Here is a 17,439-nt window from a genome sequence, read left to right on the forward strand (position 1 = left end):
AGACTATCATTTGGGTTTATAATAAAGGAAAACGTCAGTGAAAATTAAATTATATAGATCATTCTAGTATTGCGTAATCTGCTGATCTATATCCGTATGTGTCAAGAAAAATTCAGAGCTTAAAATAGATTTTTTTCAATTTGACCATGGTTGAGATAAGGGTATTTTTTTGAGTTATCAAATTTTTATAACAACTTTATAATATTTTAAAAAGTACCTTGGAAGAAAATAACTTCTGGCAAATAATTATGAAAACTGCATTCATTTTAATTAGTGCTGTGAAATAACGTCAATTTTTTGAAGAAAAGGAAAGCCATTTGTTACCTTTTTCTTGAGGTAACGAGTAACGGTAACGCGCTGGTAACGCAAAACGTTACTTTATATTTTTTTAAAAAATATCATTAAAAAGAAAAATATATTTTATTGTATTATAAAATTAGTTTTATTTATTTTTTAATTCTTAATATTAATAATTTAAGCTAAGTTTTAATTCATATCAACCACTTCCTTAATTTTTATTTTAAATTCTCGTTGTTAAATTTTCTGTCGAAATTAATAATCAATCAAAATTCAAATTAAATGTTAATAATGATATTATTATTCTTATAATTTAGTTTAGGAATATTATGTCCATAGTACTTATTTCTTCAGATGAAGATGATTTATCCCTTCCTTGGCCCCAATTTGATTTATTTTAAACCAATAAAGAAAATTAATGGTATCAAGTCTACACTTTGTAAATGTAAATTATATCCCAACGCAAATATTTCAACCTCAATATCCAGCAGTTCAAACTTAAAAAGCATAGGTAAAAAGATGAATTAATATATCATTATTTTAAACATTACTTTAATAATAATATTTTTTCATAATATTTTGAAAAGTTTAATCATGGAATTAAAATATAAGTAAGGCTGTGCGGTAGCGTTTTTCAAAAATATCGGATCGGGCCTATATCTGTAAAAAACCGATCCGATCTTTTTACTTTTCTTTTTCTTGTTATTTTATATTATGTATATTTATTTTATGTTATTATAATATTTTCTAAAAAATTTTTTTTAAACAATGCAAATGAACAACACCCTCTAAATTTTATTTCTTTTTAAAAATAGATTTATAGTATTTAAGTTTTTTTATAAAAATAGAAAGGAACACCCAAAGTTTTATTAATTTTAAATCTTTTTAAATAAAAACGCCAATTTTATTATTTATACTTTAAATAAAAGAATTTTTTTAAATATATGGTATCTGAATTATGGAAATATTTTACAAAAGACAAAGATAATTTTGCAAAATGCGTTATCTGCGGAATCATATGAGTCTGTCTTCAGTGCGGCAGGGGATATAGATAGCCCATATCGTAGAAGCTTATAGCCAGAAAATCTAGAGGCTCATTTATTAAAAAATCGAATATATTATAATTTTATATATTAAATATTACAATTTTATAATTCATACCAACATAAAATGGATATATTATCAAATATATGTTTTTTTAATTATAGTCTTAAGCAGAAATAAAGAAATTAAATTAAATGCATAATTTGATTTTTTGCATAAAAAATATTGATTTCCATTTGAGGGAAGTGGTGAAAAATCAATATAAATATCGGATCGGTATCAGTATCGCATCGGATTTGAAGAAATATCGGATCGGAGATATGTGGATCGGCACAGCCCTAATTATAAGCAATTAAATAATACTATAGTATTGGGCTGGGAACAACATTAAAAACTCAAGTTAACAAAATATTGGTTTTGGTTCAAAGTTTTATATTAAGTTTTTTAAACAATCTTCAATTTCTTGTTTTAGTATTGCTATTGGGACTATAATTGTTAATAAATTTAAAGAATAATTTAAAAACTTTGTTTAAATAATATATATGGAATAGTGGCGTAGCCAGGATTTATCCAATAATAAAATTTTACAGAAAATTTCATTATAGATTTTATTTATTATTTAAATACTATATATAACATCCCATTTAACCAGCTGTGTTGAGCACTAAGCGCTCTTGTTTGTCTGATCAAAATTTTGAAATCAATTGTTGCTAAAAATAAATAAAAAATTGATACATTATAATATATTACTTTTGTATAATTTTATTTATATTATAATTATTTTTATAAAACGATCTTATATATTTTTTTTATATAGTTTTATTTTATTTTATTATATATTGGGAAAATAAATATTATTTTTGTATATATTCAATTTTTTTAAGTAACGAGTAGCCCGTTACTTTTTTAAAAAGTCGGTAACGCGCGTTCCTTTTTTGAAAAGGTGACAAGTAACGGTAACGCGTTTCTTTTTTCAGATGTAACGAGTAACGGTAACGCGTTTCTTTTTTGTAGTAACGTTTACAGCACTAATTTTAATAAATTATTTTGTTTCTTAAGAAATTTATGAATAAATTTGTTATGATATAACTGACTAAAAATATTTAAGCATATTAATGTACTTTGAGGTATATAATTTATAATTAAATTTTAATTTTGGATTATTTTAATTAGATTAATATTTATCAAACAGGAAATACTTTTGATATCTGGCCTTCAATTTTAACAATATTAAAATTATTTTTATAGGAATATATATGCCATAAAAGATAATAAAATTTAACAATAAATTATAACATATACTTGCAAAGTATATAGTAAAAAAGAAGTATAATAGAATGCTTTTTATTTAGGAGAAGAAAAAAATTTATTATTAAAATATAAATCAAAAAAATAATTGTTTAAATTATGATTTATATTTAAAAAGAAATCATTTAATCGCGATTTTAATCAATTTGTAATCATACCAACTATAGTTGAGATATAAAAAATGATTTAATTGTGTGTGGAGTCGGCTCAAACTGGAAAAATCAATTTACCAACATTAGATAAACTACTAATATTATCACAAATTTTATTAAAAATGGTTAAGAAAAACAAAAAATATCAATTGATTCTATTTTAAATTTAAAACTATTTTTAAAAGTTGCCCGCTATCGTTACCAATATTAGTCAAAAGGAGTGCGCTATCGCTACCGATATTTTACTAAAGGTGCAAGCTATTGCTTTCAAAAAAGTAGGGGGACATACTTTTTATGCTACTTTAGAATTTAAAAAATTTTTTTTTTTTACCTAACTCTATTTCCACTAGGCCTATTCAAAATTAATTCTAATTTTCGATTCGATTCTAATCGAATAATTACGAATACGAATAATAAATTATTTGTTTTATCTGAATACGAATAATCATTTATTCGATTCGAATAAAACGAATTATTCGTAATATTTAATAAATTGTTTAATAAATCTAACATTTGTCATTTCTATTTGTTGACCTGCCAATCGGACATGTGATGTGTTTGTGTTTATAAAAATTCTAGCACAAATTTAAAAATTTCTGAAGTGAAAATTTAAATTTTTATTTGCCACATTTTTTGAATCTCACGAAAAGTTTATTTTTTGAATCTCATAATAAATTATATTAAAAATTACACAAACCAGAGGTACATAAAAATATATTACATTTCTACAATAATTATTGTTAGCTAGCCTAATTATGTTAGAGGAGAATGCTTCTGATGAAATTATGCTTGATGTTTGAAGATGAGAAAATTTCCTCACAAAAGAGAGCAATCATATGGGATCAATATCAAATCCTTAAAGATAGTGAAAAGGCTGATTGCAATCATTGCAAGAGTATTATAAAATGTAAAGGCAAAACACAATCTCCTCTTATTAATCATTATAATAGGTTTCATTCACACCTTAGTAAAAAAAATAATAAAATTGACATTTTTTTAAAGTCTACACCAAATTCTTCAAAAAAAATTAATTTTAAGGATAATTTATTAAAATTATTTATAAATCATAATATTCCTTTTAAAATTATAAATTCTAATGATTTTAAAAATTTTATAAGTGATCTTGATTGTTCTGTAAAATCAATATGCTCCAATACTCTTAAATTGCACATGTATAATACATCTGCAGAAAAAGAACAATTGGTAAAGGAAATAATATCTAAAAATAAAAGTCAGATTAATTTTTCATCTGACATTTGGACTAGCCCAACACAGGTTCCTTTTTTAGGGCTAACACCCATTTTATTGATGATAATTTTAAAATAAATAACATAATTTTGGATGTCAGTCCAATAAATGAAACACATTCAGGTGAAAATATATTCCATCACACAAGTCCTTTTTTTTGCTAAAAAATTTCTTTTTTATACCAAGGATTCTTTACGCACTTCGGTCAACACCAATTTTTAAATATCCTATTCCTCTCCAAACTTACGAAAAAGGAATAAAGGACTTAACCGAAAAAATAGTAAATATCAGATTCAACGAAACCGCTTGGGCCCAAGCAACTCTTCCAACCAAATTTGGTGGTCTCGGCATCAGATCTCCACTTGACTTAGCAACAACTACTTTCATATCGAGTAGTCTCTTGACAAAGCCAATAACCACCGCCCATAATTCTAAAGAAGACCTTTCCTTAATCGTGGCTATGGATATTTGGAAAACAAGGATCAATGCTGATTCTCATCCCCCCACAACCCATAAACAGAAAGACTGGGATGCACCAGTGGTTGCTCGCTGCGTTGAAACTCTCTTATCTAGCATGCAATCTACCGACCGCACCCTATTCTCTTCCCTGCTCAATGGTACGGGACATGAGTTTCTTGAGGCCATCCCATCTACCAATCTTCAGCTTCAACTATCCAACAATGAATTTACCCATGCCATCGGCATTCGTCTAAATTGTTCCATCACTCACCCCCACATCTGCTCAGGGTGCAACTCGCCAGTTGACTCGAAGGGTAGACATAGTTTACATTGTCGTTCCTGCAATGGACGATTCATCAGACACAAGCAATGTAATACAATCATCCAACATGCTCTGAAATCCGCCCAAATTCCTTCCACGTTAGAACCACTTGGTCTTTTTAGATCTGATGGTAAACGTCCTGATGGCTCAAATCCCATAGGAGAGGCCAACTTTTGGTATGGGACTATTCCTGTATTGACCCCTTGGCCCCATCCAACCACGCCATCAACATCCTTGACCAGAAGGAACAACTTAAAATTTCTAAATACACAGAAATAATAAACGATCATTGCTTCATCCCAATCATATCAACCACTCTTGGCACCTTCGGCAAACTCGCCTTAGCATTTTTCAAAAAATTAGGATCACAAATCAGCAAACTCTCAGAAGAATCTCGAGAGGGTTTTTTTCTTCGTCAACGATTATCCATAGCGATTCACAAAGCTAATTATATCAGTTTCAATGGTAGCCTTCTAGCCAAAGAGCTATCATAGACAACGCTTACGTCCCTTTTTCATTTTTGTTCCCCTGCGTCACACCATCTCCGTTCTTTTTTTTAATAGTATTATTATATATTTTTCAAATACAAAATAATTTAAAAATTACATTCATTATATAATATTTATAAAAATACTATATAACATTTTAGAACTTTATATCAAATTCAATTCAATTATATTTCTTTCTTTTTTTAAACTTTATTTGGTATAAAATAACACATTTAATTAAAAGTATAAATGCTATAAATTATTATAAGGCTTTTATAAATTATTATTAAATAATGAACTATAAAGTAATTGTTTTAAAGCCTTTGTCAAAATAATAAAAAATTATAATTTAGAGAATAAAATTTTTTATATAACTTTAGATAATGCAACTAATAATAAAACATTTATTGATACATTTTCTTTAAAATATCCCTTAATAAAAATAGGGGACATCCGATGCTTTGCCCATGTAATTAATTTAATATCCAAAGAAATTTTCAAAATTTTAGACCCTTCAATTCTAAAACTAAGAAACATTATTAGAATGATTCGTAATTCCCCTCAAAAATTAAATTTATTAAAAAATATATGTAGTTCCCTACATCCTCCCCTAAATTTTTTAAAACCAAAATTGGATTGTGAAATAAGGTGGAATAGCACCTATCAAATGATTGAAAGGGGCTTATTGTTAAAGCTATAACAAAATTAGTTAATGAAGTAATAACTAACATTAAAATTCTTCAAGAAAAACAAATATCAGAGGTAAACTAAAATTTATAATTAGGTAATAATATAATACTTTGATAACATATAGGAAGAATGGGAGGATCTTAGAAAAATTAAAGCTATACTATTGCCTTTATATGAAACTACAAATATGGTATGTGGGGAGAATTATCCTACTTATAATTTGGTCATACCTTATTATATTTTAATTCTTGAACATCTAAAAAATGAAAAACCTGGTTTCCATAAATCCTTTAACAATAGTTTCAAAGTAGCATGTGATAAATTGTTGGGCTATTATAATTTAACTGCCGATGATGCAATAATAACCACAATATTAGATCCCAGGCTTAAAGTATAATATTTTAAATCAATATCTGTTGATTATGATATTGATATATCCAAGTTAATGGACAAATTTAATGAGATTTACAATAGATATACAGGTATTTAATTTACCTCCATTTAAATATGATTTTATTTTATAAGCTCATAATTATAACTGTCAAACAAATAAGGATAAAATTCAACAAAACAGGCTAGACATTGTTTTTAAACAAAATAATATCCAACTGTGTGAAATAGATTTTTATCTGAGTGAACCAAGAGCAAAGAGTGATACTGACCCGTTAATGTGATGGAAGGCAAATGCATATCGGATCCCCATACTCTCGAAAATGGCAAGAGATTATCTATCTATACAAGGAACATCAACTGCTTGTGAAAGGCTTTTCTCAGTTGGAACTAATTTATTGTCAAAAAACCGCATGTCATATAAGGAAGAAAATATAAGAAAAACTCTTTTCCTTAAAAATTGGCTTAAATTATAAATTAAATTAATAATATATATTTTAATTTTGTTTATAACTTGATTATATATTATTTATTATCAGATTATTGATTACATATTATTATTTTTTCTGTTTAAAATCAAATTTGTAATAAAAATATTTGTCAATATATTTGAGTATGATTTATTTTATTAAAAAAATTAATTCGAATTATTCGAATTAGTAGATTTTATTATTCGTACGAATTCAAATAGTAAATTATTCGATTCTAATTCGTTTTTGAATAGGCCTAATTTCCACAAATAAAAATATGACTAAAATTTCAAATCTTATATAATTTTTTTTATTGCATCTCAATAATAATGACATTTCCATTGTCATCCCCAAGTCTAGAGCAACGATCAGAAAATATAAGCATGCCTAAATAATCGTTCAACACTAACATGCAATGCAGTAATAAACTAAATATACATTTTTTTTATATAAGAAAAACCGATAAAATGAAATGTTAATATTAATTATTTATCATAATTATTAATTTATAAATATAATTCTTGTATACTATCTTATGGTCAGTTGAAGCATACCATGTTGAGCTAGAAAATCGACTTTCACATAAACTCAGCTAGCTCAAAAACTATTACAGATACAGACAGCTTTGTTTTAAATTTTATTTAAAGATTTAGGATTGGGCTGTACACTCCAAACCGCTAAAAATTGGTCGCTTATACCTCCTCGAAAATTTTAAAAGTAATATTGAAAATAATATTAATAGATGCTAGGAAGAATACTTGTATTGAAATTGCATTTATAAAAATAGCTAAAAATGGAAAAAATATTATCATTTTTCCCATAATTGGGAACAGCATTTGAGAATATTAATGATATTATTTTCCTCATTTTTAGCGGATTTTAAAAAACTCAATTTAAATACAAGTGTTTACTTTCCTAGCATCTATAAATATTTATTTCAAATTAACTTTAAAAGTTTTCTAGGAGATATGAGCGAGATTCCCAATTTTTTGTTTTTAGCGATTTAATGGGAACCAAATTTGTTTGATAAATTACTTTTAAATGTTTCCCAGTTGAAGCTACTAATCTTGGATCTGGGTCATTCCATGACAAATCAACCACGATTCGGCCGACCCCTTTCGATTTTTTTTAAAATTTGGTAAGCAAAGAAATGTTAATGTAACTAATATCCAAAATTTTAGTATCCTAACCAGGGATGTGAACCCGAAACCTCGTATTTTGGTTGAACCCGAAGCCAAACCCTTTTTAAAAGTAGAGAGTCCAAGGGTGTCATAAAAATTTTTAAAAATAAAAATATTTTTTTAAAAAATAATATAAATTTCTTTAAATTTTATTAGCTTTATTTTATGGAATCATTTATTTTATCTTGGCGTTTTTCTTTCAATTTTCTTCCTGGACTTCCATTTTATTTAGAGATTGATATCATAATTTTCCAGTGTATTAATATTTTATTATGTAAATTTATTAATATTATAGAAATACGTTGATTATTTTGAAAGTGAATATTTTGTAGTACAAGTAATAATATTTTAATTTAAATGATAATGCATAACACGTTGGTCCTCAATTTGTATGATGCTAGAACGATTATTAAGTTTGAAAGATTTCTGTAATGATTTTATTATAGGAGCATGTAAAGTCATTTTGTCGGAAGATGGTGCATAATAAAGGACCTTACTAGTGTATTAGTTCCTTTAAAAATAACAATATTAAGATTACAATCAGAACAATTATGTTTATTTGATTTTAAGGCATATGGATTAGATGCCGATAGATTTATAAAAATTTACAGTCCTTTTTATACGAAATATTAGAAAACATGAAAATTCGAGAGCAACCATATTTTCAAAATAGTGTTATATACGCTTCTATATATTTAGACCCTCGATATCAAGTTTTATTGAATATTTAGCAAAAACAAATGGCTAAAGACATTTTAAGGATTTATGGCATAAGCAAAACCCCTTTATTTACAATATATTGAAGGCTACGACAATACCTACTGGTTGTAGTGATAATAATAATAATGATAGCAACATTGATGATCTTGAAATTTTACTTTTAGATAGAGAGAAAAGAAAATCAAATTATCAACAGATAGAAAGGAGGATCAAAAAATGCCTGTTGCATCTTAGTAAAGGTCTTAGAAGTTAAGAGAATAAATAAGGATATAAATATTTTAAAATTCTGGGAAGAAAATTCTTCAATATATCCAGAATTATATATCTTATCTAGAATCTTCATGGCTGTCCGGCGACACAAGTACAATAATTTTATAAATCTATTTTAGGTAAGGGGTAGAACGTGAATTTTCATCTTTGAAATATATATTGTCTACCTTAGGTGGAATCTCAAGGATGATATTTTAGAAGATATTATGATTGTGCGAGAATAAAACATTTAAAATATAAATTATTTCATTTTTAAATTTTTCATTAGTAAATTATGAATATGTATAATAAATGAATGAAAAAAAATCTTATTTTGAATCATTATTTTTATGTTCCCTAACCCAGACCCGAACCCTGGTCCTTTCAAATTTTATTCCTGTACCTGAACCCGGACGCTTTTTTTGTCGAAGGGTTCACATTCCTGCTCCTAACATTTGTATTTTTGAAGATATTAGGGTTTAAAGTGGCAAAAATGACGTATTTTTACAATTATTTGTCTTCATTCAAAGCATATCTTAAAAATTACATGTAAATAACAAATTTAATATCAAAATTACATACAAAGATCCTACTTTTTGAAAAAAAAAAATTTTTCCCAATTTCCAGCCATTTTATTTAATATATAATGACTAAAAACGATTTTTTGGAAATAATACGACCTTCAATTTATTTAAAAAATTTAGTAGAAATTACTAAACTCTTCCTTTATATTTATAAAAAAAATTGGTCTGGGACGCGGCCATCTTCATTCTCAAAATCGATAAAAATGTTTAGAAAAGTGTATAAATATTTTTTTGTATAAAATTATATATTAATTATTTTTTAATGGTTTTTTTAGGGCTGTGTCGATCCACATATTTTTCACCGGTTCAATCCGATATTGGTTCAAAACCTATCCGATATATATATTGATTTTTCACCACCCCTCTTTGAACCAAATGTAATGAAGACATTAATATTTTTTATGCAAAAGAATTATGATTTAATTTAATTTTTTTATTTCAACTATAATTTAAAAAAATTATATTATAATAGATAAAATAAATATAATAATATATCCATTTTATGTTGGTTTATAAAATTGTAAATTTAACATATAAAATTATAATATATTAGATTTTTTTAAATAAATATAAGAGCCTCTAGATTTTCAGGCAAAGGATCAGAATATTTCCAAATATTAGTTTTATTAAAAATGGCTGATATGGTTGGCTGGCTTTCATGGCTCTTTTTTTAAAAAATTTGATTTGTTTTTTCAAATATCTCGTTCTTTTTGTATTAGCTCTTCAAATTCCATTTAATGGAATCGCTTTAAATGTTTCCGAATATATTGTATTAAATGAATTTTTCCTTATTCCTCCCCCGTGAAATCAAAATTCTCTTTATCTTTATCAAAATATTTCCATAATTCAGAAGCCATATTTAAAATAATTCTTTTATTTAAAGTATAAATAATAAAACTTTGAATGTTCCTTTCTATTTTTTTAAAAAAACTTTTAAAATCTTTTTAAAAAAATAAATAACATTTGCATTGTTTAAAAAAAAATATTTAGAAAATATTATTAATGTAAAATAGAAACTCACTGAAACTCCGAAAAATTTATTTTTTTTTTAATTATTTTTTTAAATATTTTTAAAAACAATTTTTTATTAAAAAAATAATAAATATGATGTAATAATAAATAATTGAAAGTTTCATAACTCAAAAGTTTTAAGAATTGCATTTTTAGTAAAAAAATCGGATCGGGTTTATACAGATTCGGGCCGATCCGATATTTTTGGAAAACGCTAAATATCGGTACCGATCTGATCCGATATTTAATATCGGCACAGCAATAGTTTTTTTGAATTATTTGATATAATTTAAAGGATTATTCATCTTGTAAGTGAAAATAACAATAAATGGAGCTTTCATTCAATTATAGAAATTGTCTATCGATAAAAGAAATTCAATTTATTACTTTATTTATAATTTATTATAAAAATATTTGCCCATATAACATATGGGCCATTTCATGTCAAATCGATCAAAAAAGGCCAATTTTCGGCCGACCCCTTTTAAAATTGATAAAAATTTTTGGAATTATTTAGATAGGTAAAAGAATGAGAAAGCCGTTTATTTTAGCTAGCTATCACACCTGGTTCTCGAGATATAGGGGCTCAAAGGTACGAAAAAGAGCCACGTTGGAATTTGTAAAATTTTTAAAATGCTTATATTTCAATTACTATTTATAGTAAAAAAATTATAATATATCATTTTGTAGGTAAAGAAATTCTTTAATGGGCTTACAAAGAAAAATAAATATTGGCGCCATTATAGGCTTTTAATATCCGGTTTATCTAAATTGCTTTACCTGTATTTTTAAGCAAAATAGTGAGTTTGTTTTCGAATTTTTTTTTGCTTTTTATTTAGACATCTTTTATAAATATATATACGATGTCAAAACCTTGGCGACGCTATCGAATTTCCAAAATATACATTTTTACCAAAAATTGAAGAAAAAAGTAGATGGCGCTAATGGTTGAAAAATATTATTCTTAAGGAAAATGAAAATATTGATACGTTTATAAGAATTGTGATAAAATTTTCCAGTTCTGCCGTCCCCCCTTCCCACTATCCTTAAAATGTTTTTTATTTAAGATCTCTACTTTGATACTATAGCGAGCGAATGACTTATTAGCTCGATAATATATAACAGCTGCAGTAAAAACGAATATTTTATTAGGCATATATTCGATTATATTTTACAAAATAAATTGTTTAAAACAATCTCTCTTTCTACGAAATAATTTTAACCTGTCCGTTCAGATTAATTTTATCGTCTGTCTACTAATAAAAATCGGGATTTGGAGAGTGCAAAAACATGTATTCTAGGTGTAGATCTTAGTGAAGATCACGGTCCGGACTGGACCGATGTCCTCGGACCGGACCGGATCACGGTCCTTAAGAAAAAGATCGATCCAGACCGTGGTCCTAAATAAAAAGACCGGTCCTGGACCGGTTTTTTTATTTGTTTAAAAACATATTTTTTTAACCTAATTTGATTTGTTTAATCATTTTATTAAATATAGGAGTATTATATAAACAATAAAATTTATCCAATGGTATTGAAGAAAATGATTTTGTGCTTGTGGAGGGCATATTAAAATTAAGAGTAGATTGTGTTTTTGAGATATTTTCATTTTCATCATTAGAAGTATATATTTTATGTTTTATCAGATGTCTGCTTAAGGTACCTAATTATTTTATTAAGAATAAGGTTAAGTAATTTTTACAATAAATTATACAGACAGTTTCTTAAGAAAAAATAGAACTATATAAACCAAAATATTTTAGTAGGGGAGACCGGGGTACATTGAGCACAGGGGAAAGTTAGGACACTCTAATTATAATTTGAGCTATTATTTTATAAGACTCGAAATTTGAGCCTAACATAGATAATTACGTCATACATGATTGGCTAAAAAAGATTTGAAAAATATTTAGTATTTTAATTTTTACAGAAGAAAATATGTTTTGGCATACCAAAAGTAATAAAAAATATTTACAAACCTTATCGTTTATATTTATAAATAAAGCTTTAAAAATCATAATAAATAAATTTTAGGAAAGTTTAAACCCTATTTTCCATTCTGGCAAACTTTCAGAATCAATAAACATGAATTAATGTAATTTTGGATGATATTTATAAAGTTAGTGGGCTCGGTCATAGTGTAGTTGGGACACGCCATTTTATCATTTACTAGTGATGCGGAATTACAATAAAAAGGAAAGAAAAATCTTTTGTACAGAAGATTATCAAAACGCCTTAATTTTATATCCAAAAGCCTCAGTCAGAAAGTTATCATTACTTACAGGTAAGATTATTTATATTATTATATATATTTTTTAGGCATTCCAAAATCTAATATAGCAAGATATTTATCAAAAAAGAGGAAAAATGAAAATAATGTAATACCCACAATGGGATATTCAAATCACAAATGTGTTTTTAATAAAGTGTAAAATAGCTAATTATATATTAAAATCCTCTAAAAATTTTTATGGACTTACCAAAAAAAAGGTAAATAAGAGCATTTAATTACTAGAATTTAATTTAATATTTAATATGCAATTATTAAAGTAAAATTATATTCTATTCCTTTAGAGGCTTAATGAAATTTATTTATTCTTATCATGAGATTTCTCATCATTTATAATAATATCATTATTAACAATACTAAATAATTCATTATTCACAATACCAAATGATTCTTTATTCACAATACTAAATTATAGATTATTCATAATGCTAAATTAATAATAAAATCTTTATTGTTAATAATGAATATCATTATAATTATTAATTTAGCATAGTGAATTATGAATTATTTAGTATTGTGAATAATGAATCATTAAGTGTTGTGAATAAAGAATCATTTAGTATTGTTAATAATGAATCATTTAAAATTATTAATTTAGCATTGTGAATAATGAATCATTTGGTATTGTGAATAATCAATCATTTAAAACATTCATTTTCATACTTAAAATTTATTAACTTGTTTCTCATAATTTAAATGAATATCATTAATCACAATATTAAATTAATAATAAAGTTCATTTCATACATAAATTTTTTTAACTTGTTTATAGATTCTCATTATAATTTTCTCAATTAAATGAACATTTTATTATTAATTTGAGAAATAGGATTAAGAATGATATCATTGTGGTAATCCTATTTTTCACCATTAAAATTTTTTTTTATAAATCATTTAATTTATATATTATGTATTTTATTTAGGTTAAAGAATTGGCCTATCAATTAGCAATAAAATATAATAAAAAATTCCACCCAAATGGGACGAATATAAAATGGCCGGAGATGATTGGTTTTCTGGATTTATGAAAAGACATCCACATTTATCTATAAGAACTCCAGAAGCTACAAGCTTGGCTGGGCCTCTGGTTTTAATAAATCTAGTGTAGATTTATTTTTTAGCCTCTACAGAGATATTCTTGATAAACATAAGATGCCACCATCCGCGATATATAATAAGGATGAAAGTGGGCTAACAAGAGTACAAAATCCTAGTAAAATAATAGCTCACAGAGGCCAAATGCAAGTGGCAGCTATGACATCTGCTGAGAGAGGAACGCTTGTAACAATAGCTCTCGCTATTAAGCAGTAGGAAATACCATACCACCAATTTTTATTTCCCAAGGAAAAAATTCTTTGATCACTTTATAAGAGATGGGCCTAATAGTTGTATAGGTCACTCAAATGGGTCCGGCTGGATGCAAGAAGCTGAATTTATGGTTTACTTAGAACATTTTGCAGATCATGCAAGGCCACTACCTGAAAGGTCTGTTTTATTGATTATAGACAATCATAGTTCGCACCAATCTCTTGGTGCCATAGATTTTTGCTTAAAATCTGGTATTATCTTACTCTCCTTACCTCCACACACCACTCATAAAATGCAAACCCTTGACAGTTCTTGGGCCATTAAAAAAATATTATAATAACTCTGTAGGCTACTGGATGTGCAGCAATCCAAATAAATTATTTAGTATTTATGACATTCCAAAAATAGCAAGAGATATATTACCTCAAGCCCTAACTATTAAAAATATTATTAAATCATTTGAGGTAACAGGCATATATCCTTATAATTCTGATGTATTTGAAGAAATTGATTATTTACCCATAATTTTTAAAGACAATAGTCAGACATCATTAGAAAAATCAACAACTGAACCCCCTGTAAATTTAGAAAATAATACCTTACTGGCCTCAGAGTCAGAGCCACAAGAGGCTACAACTTCTCTAAATTATAACGATAATAGTCAATAAAAACAAGATAATTTATTTGATATTGAGAATATATATCCACTTCCAGAAATTGTGATAAATATAGACAACAAAAGAAGAAAAAAATCTGAAATATTTACATCTTCGCCTTATAAAAAGATACTATTATCAAATATAAATTAAAAAAGTAGAGCTAAAATCTCAAAAAAACTTATATTACCTCTGGGTAATAACAAAGAGAATGAAAAGAAAACAAAAAATTTTAAAAAAATAAATGAAAATATTTGCACTTTATGTCACAAAAAATATAAAAAAAATTATGAAAAGGAAGATTGGTACCAATGCATGGGTTGTAATGGATGGGCACACGGAAGTTGTGCCAAATTTGATAATTTTTTTATGTGCAATAAATGTAATTAAATACTTATCTTTCACTATGCTTATGATTAAAAAAAAATTTTTTTTACATTTTTTTTTCCCCAAAATAAATTACCTAAATTTTGCTAAAATTTTTTTTATATAGTTATTGATTATGAATTACAATATTATCAATAAAATCATATGTGTCATAGTCTCTGGATTACTGATTTTAAATTTTTAAATTTATTTAGACCTCTATTTCACGAGTGTCCCAACTATCACATATGTGTCCCAACGTACACAGAATCTGTCATGGTTGGGACAAAAAAATATATTTTTTTAAATTCAATTTTCTAAAAAAATATAATCTTCATAAAATATATATTAATTATTTCAAATAGCCTATACTTCTGGGATTCAGAAGATGTTTTAATTATTCAGATTGGTCTATTAATATTAAAATTATTAAGGTTTGAACGAAAAGTGTCCCAACCATCTTCGGTCTCCCCTAATAGAAGTATATATTTTACGTTTTATCAGATGTCTGCTTAAGGTACCTAATTATTTTATTAAGAATAAGGTTAAGTAATTTTTACAATAAATTATACAGACAGTTTCTTAAGAAAAAATAGAACTATATAATAACCAAAATATTTTAATAATATTACTGCTTATTTTGATTAATTTATTGCTTAAAAAATTATAAACAACTATTTTGTTACTAGTTGCTGACGATACATTAAATTTGGTGCTGCAGTGAACACATACTCTATGTTTTTTATTGGGACTATAAGTAAAATGTTTCTTGGACAAACTTATGGTTTTCATATTGTAAAATAAAAATTAACAAAATCTAAACTAACTCCCCTAGAAAAATATCATAAAATAAAATATACAAAAAAATTATATTATTTAAATAGTAAATCAAATTTAAACAATAAAAGACCGGTCCGGACCACGGTCCTCAAAAAAAAGATTGGCCCGGTCCGATCTCGGTCTAAGACCGATAGGACCGGACCGTTGACCTTCACTAAGATCAATTAAAATGTTATTCTATATCACAGATGGACGTACCAAATATTAAAATGTTGCAACCCATTTAATCTACAGAGACATGCTTATTATCGTGAGAATCTAAGAAAGATTCTACCCTGGATGACCCAAAAAAATTTACCATTCAATTTAGATATGTTAAATGCTCTTCATGGCGACAAAAATTAGCAAACATTCCTTATACTTCAAATTACAATGTAGATATTGATTCCCCCCTTCATATAATTAATCAAGAGGCTATTGACAACATTAATAAATCCCTACAATCAAATAGGGAATCTCTCATTAAAAGAAAACGCTTATGTGAAAAGAAATATTCGAAGAAAAAAATATCTAGAGTAAAAAAAGTTTTAACGACTAAAATTATACCATTATCTTCATCAAATGATGAAATTTTAGATACCTTAAAAATTATAAAATATTTATTATTGGAAATTTATTACATTATTAAGTGTCTAATGGGCATATGCCCACTCTGCTCCTCAGATAACTAATATATTTAATAGAAGTGAAAATATCTGGTTATTGATAAGTTAGCAGCAAAATTTTATCCATAATTTCATAAAGTGCCATCTATTTTTAATCAATTTTTGGAGTCGATAGCGTCGCCAAGGTTTTGATATTGTATATATATTTAGTGTCTAAATAAAAAGCAATAAAAAAATTCGAAAACAAACTCACTATTTTGCTTAAAAATACAGGTGAAGCAATTTAGGTAAACCGGATGTTAAAAGCCTATAATGGCGCCAATATTTATTATTCTTTGTTAGCCCATTAGAGAATTTCTTTACCTACAAAATGATATATTATAATTTTTACTATAAATAGTTTTTGAAATATAAGAATTTTAAAAATTTTACAGATTCCAAAGTGGGTCTTTTTTGTACCTTTGAGCCCCTATATCTCGAGAACCAGGTGTGCTAGCGGGTTCCATGTCAATTCAGCGAAACTTTTATCGCGAAACACTTTTTCGCGAATGTCGTTTATCGCGAATGGATTTTATAGCGAAACTTTTATCGCGAATCCATAATAGCGAATACTATTCCGCGAATGCAATATCGCGAATTTTTTATAGCGAAACCTTTATCGCGAAACCTTTAATGCGAATACATTACCGCGAAACTTTTATCGCGAATCAATAATAGTGAAAATTTTATAGCAAAACCTTTATCGCGAAACATTTGAAGCG

General features: G+C 26.3%; 2 protein-coding genes across 2 annotated transcripts in view; one reads left to right on the forward strand and one right to left on the reverse strand.

Moving 5' to 3' along the window:
* The window catches only part of LOC135922548 (uncharacterized), a 46,503-nt gene that overhangs the window by 3,334 nt on the left and 25,730 nt on the right, over positions 1-17,439 (reverse strand). The window lies entirely within an intron of this gene.
* Positions 758-6,910, forward strand: LOC135922549 (uncharacterized). Its single transcript, XM_065456939.1, has 4 exons — positions 758-808; positions 4,236-6,080; positions 6,133-6,490; positions 6,534-6,910. Exon 2 carries the CDS (start codon positions 4,510-4,512, stop codon positions 5,107-5,109), a length of 600 nt encoding a protein of 199 aa, XP_065313011.1. The 5' UTR covers positions 758-808; positions 4,236-4,509; the 3' UTR covers positions 5,110-6,080; positions 6,133-6,490; positions 6,534-6,910.

This window comes from Gordionus sp. m RMFG-2023, chromosome 1 (assembly GCF_954871325.1).
Source record: "Gordionus sp. m RMFG-2023 chromosome 1, tfGorSpeb1-WG-v2, whole genome shotgun sequence".
NCBI classification, from domain to species: domain Eukaryota; kingdom Metazoa; phylum Nematomorpha; class Gordioida; order Chordodea; family Parachordodidae; genus Gordionus; species Gordionus sp. m RMFG-2023.

Excerpts from the sequence above, each read along its gene's own strand:
- LOC135922549 (XM_065456939.1), top strand. The coding sequence starts at position 4,510 with ATGGATATTTGGAAAACAAGGATCAATGCTGATTCTCATCCCCCCACA.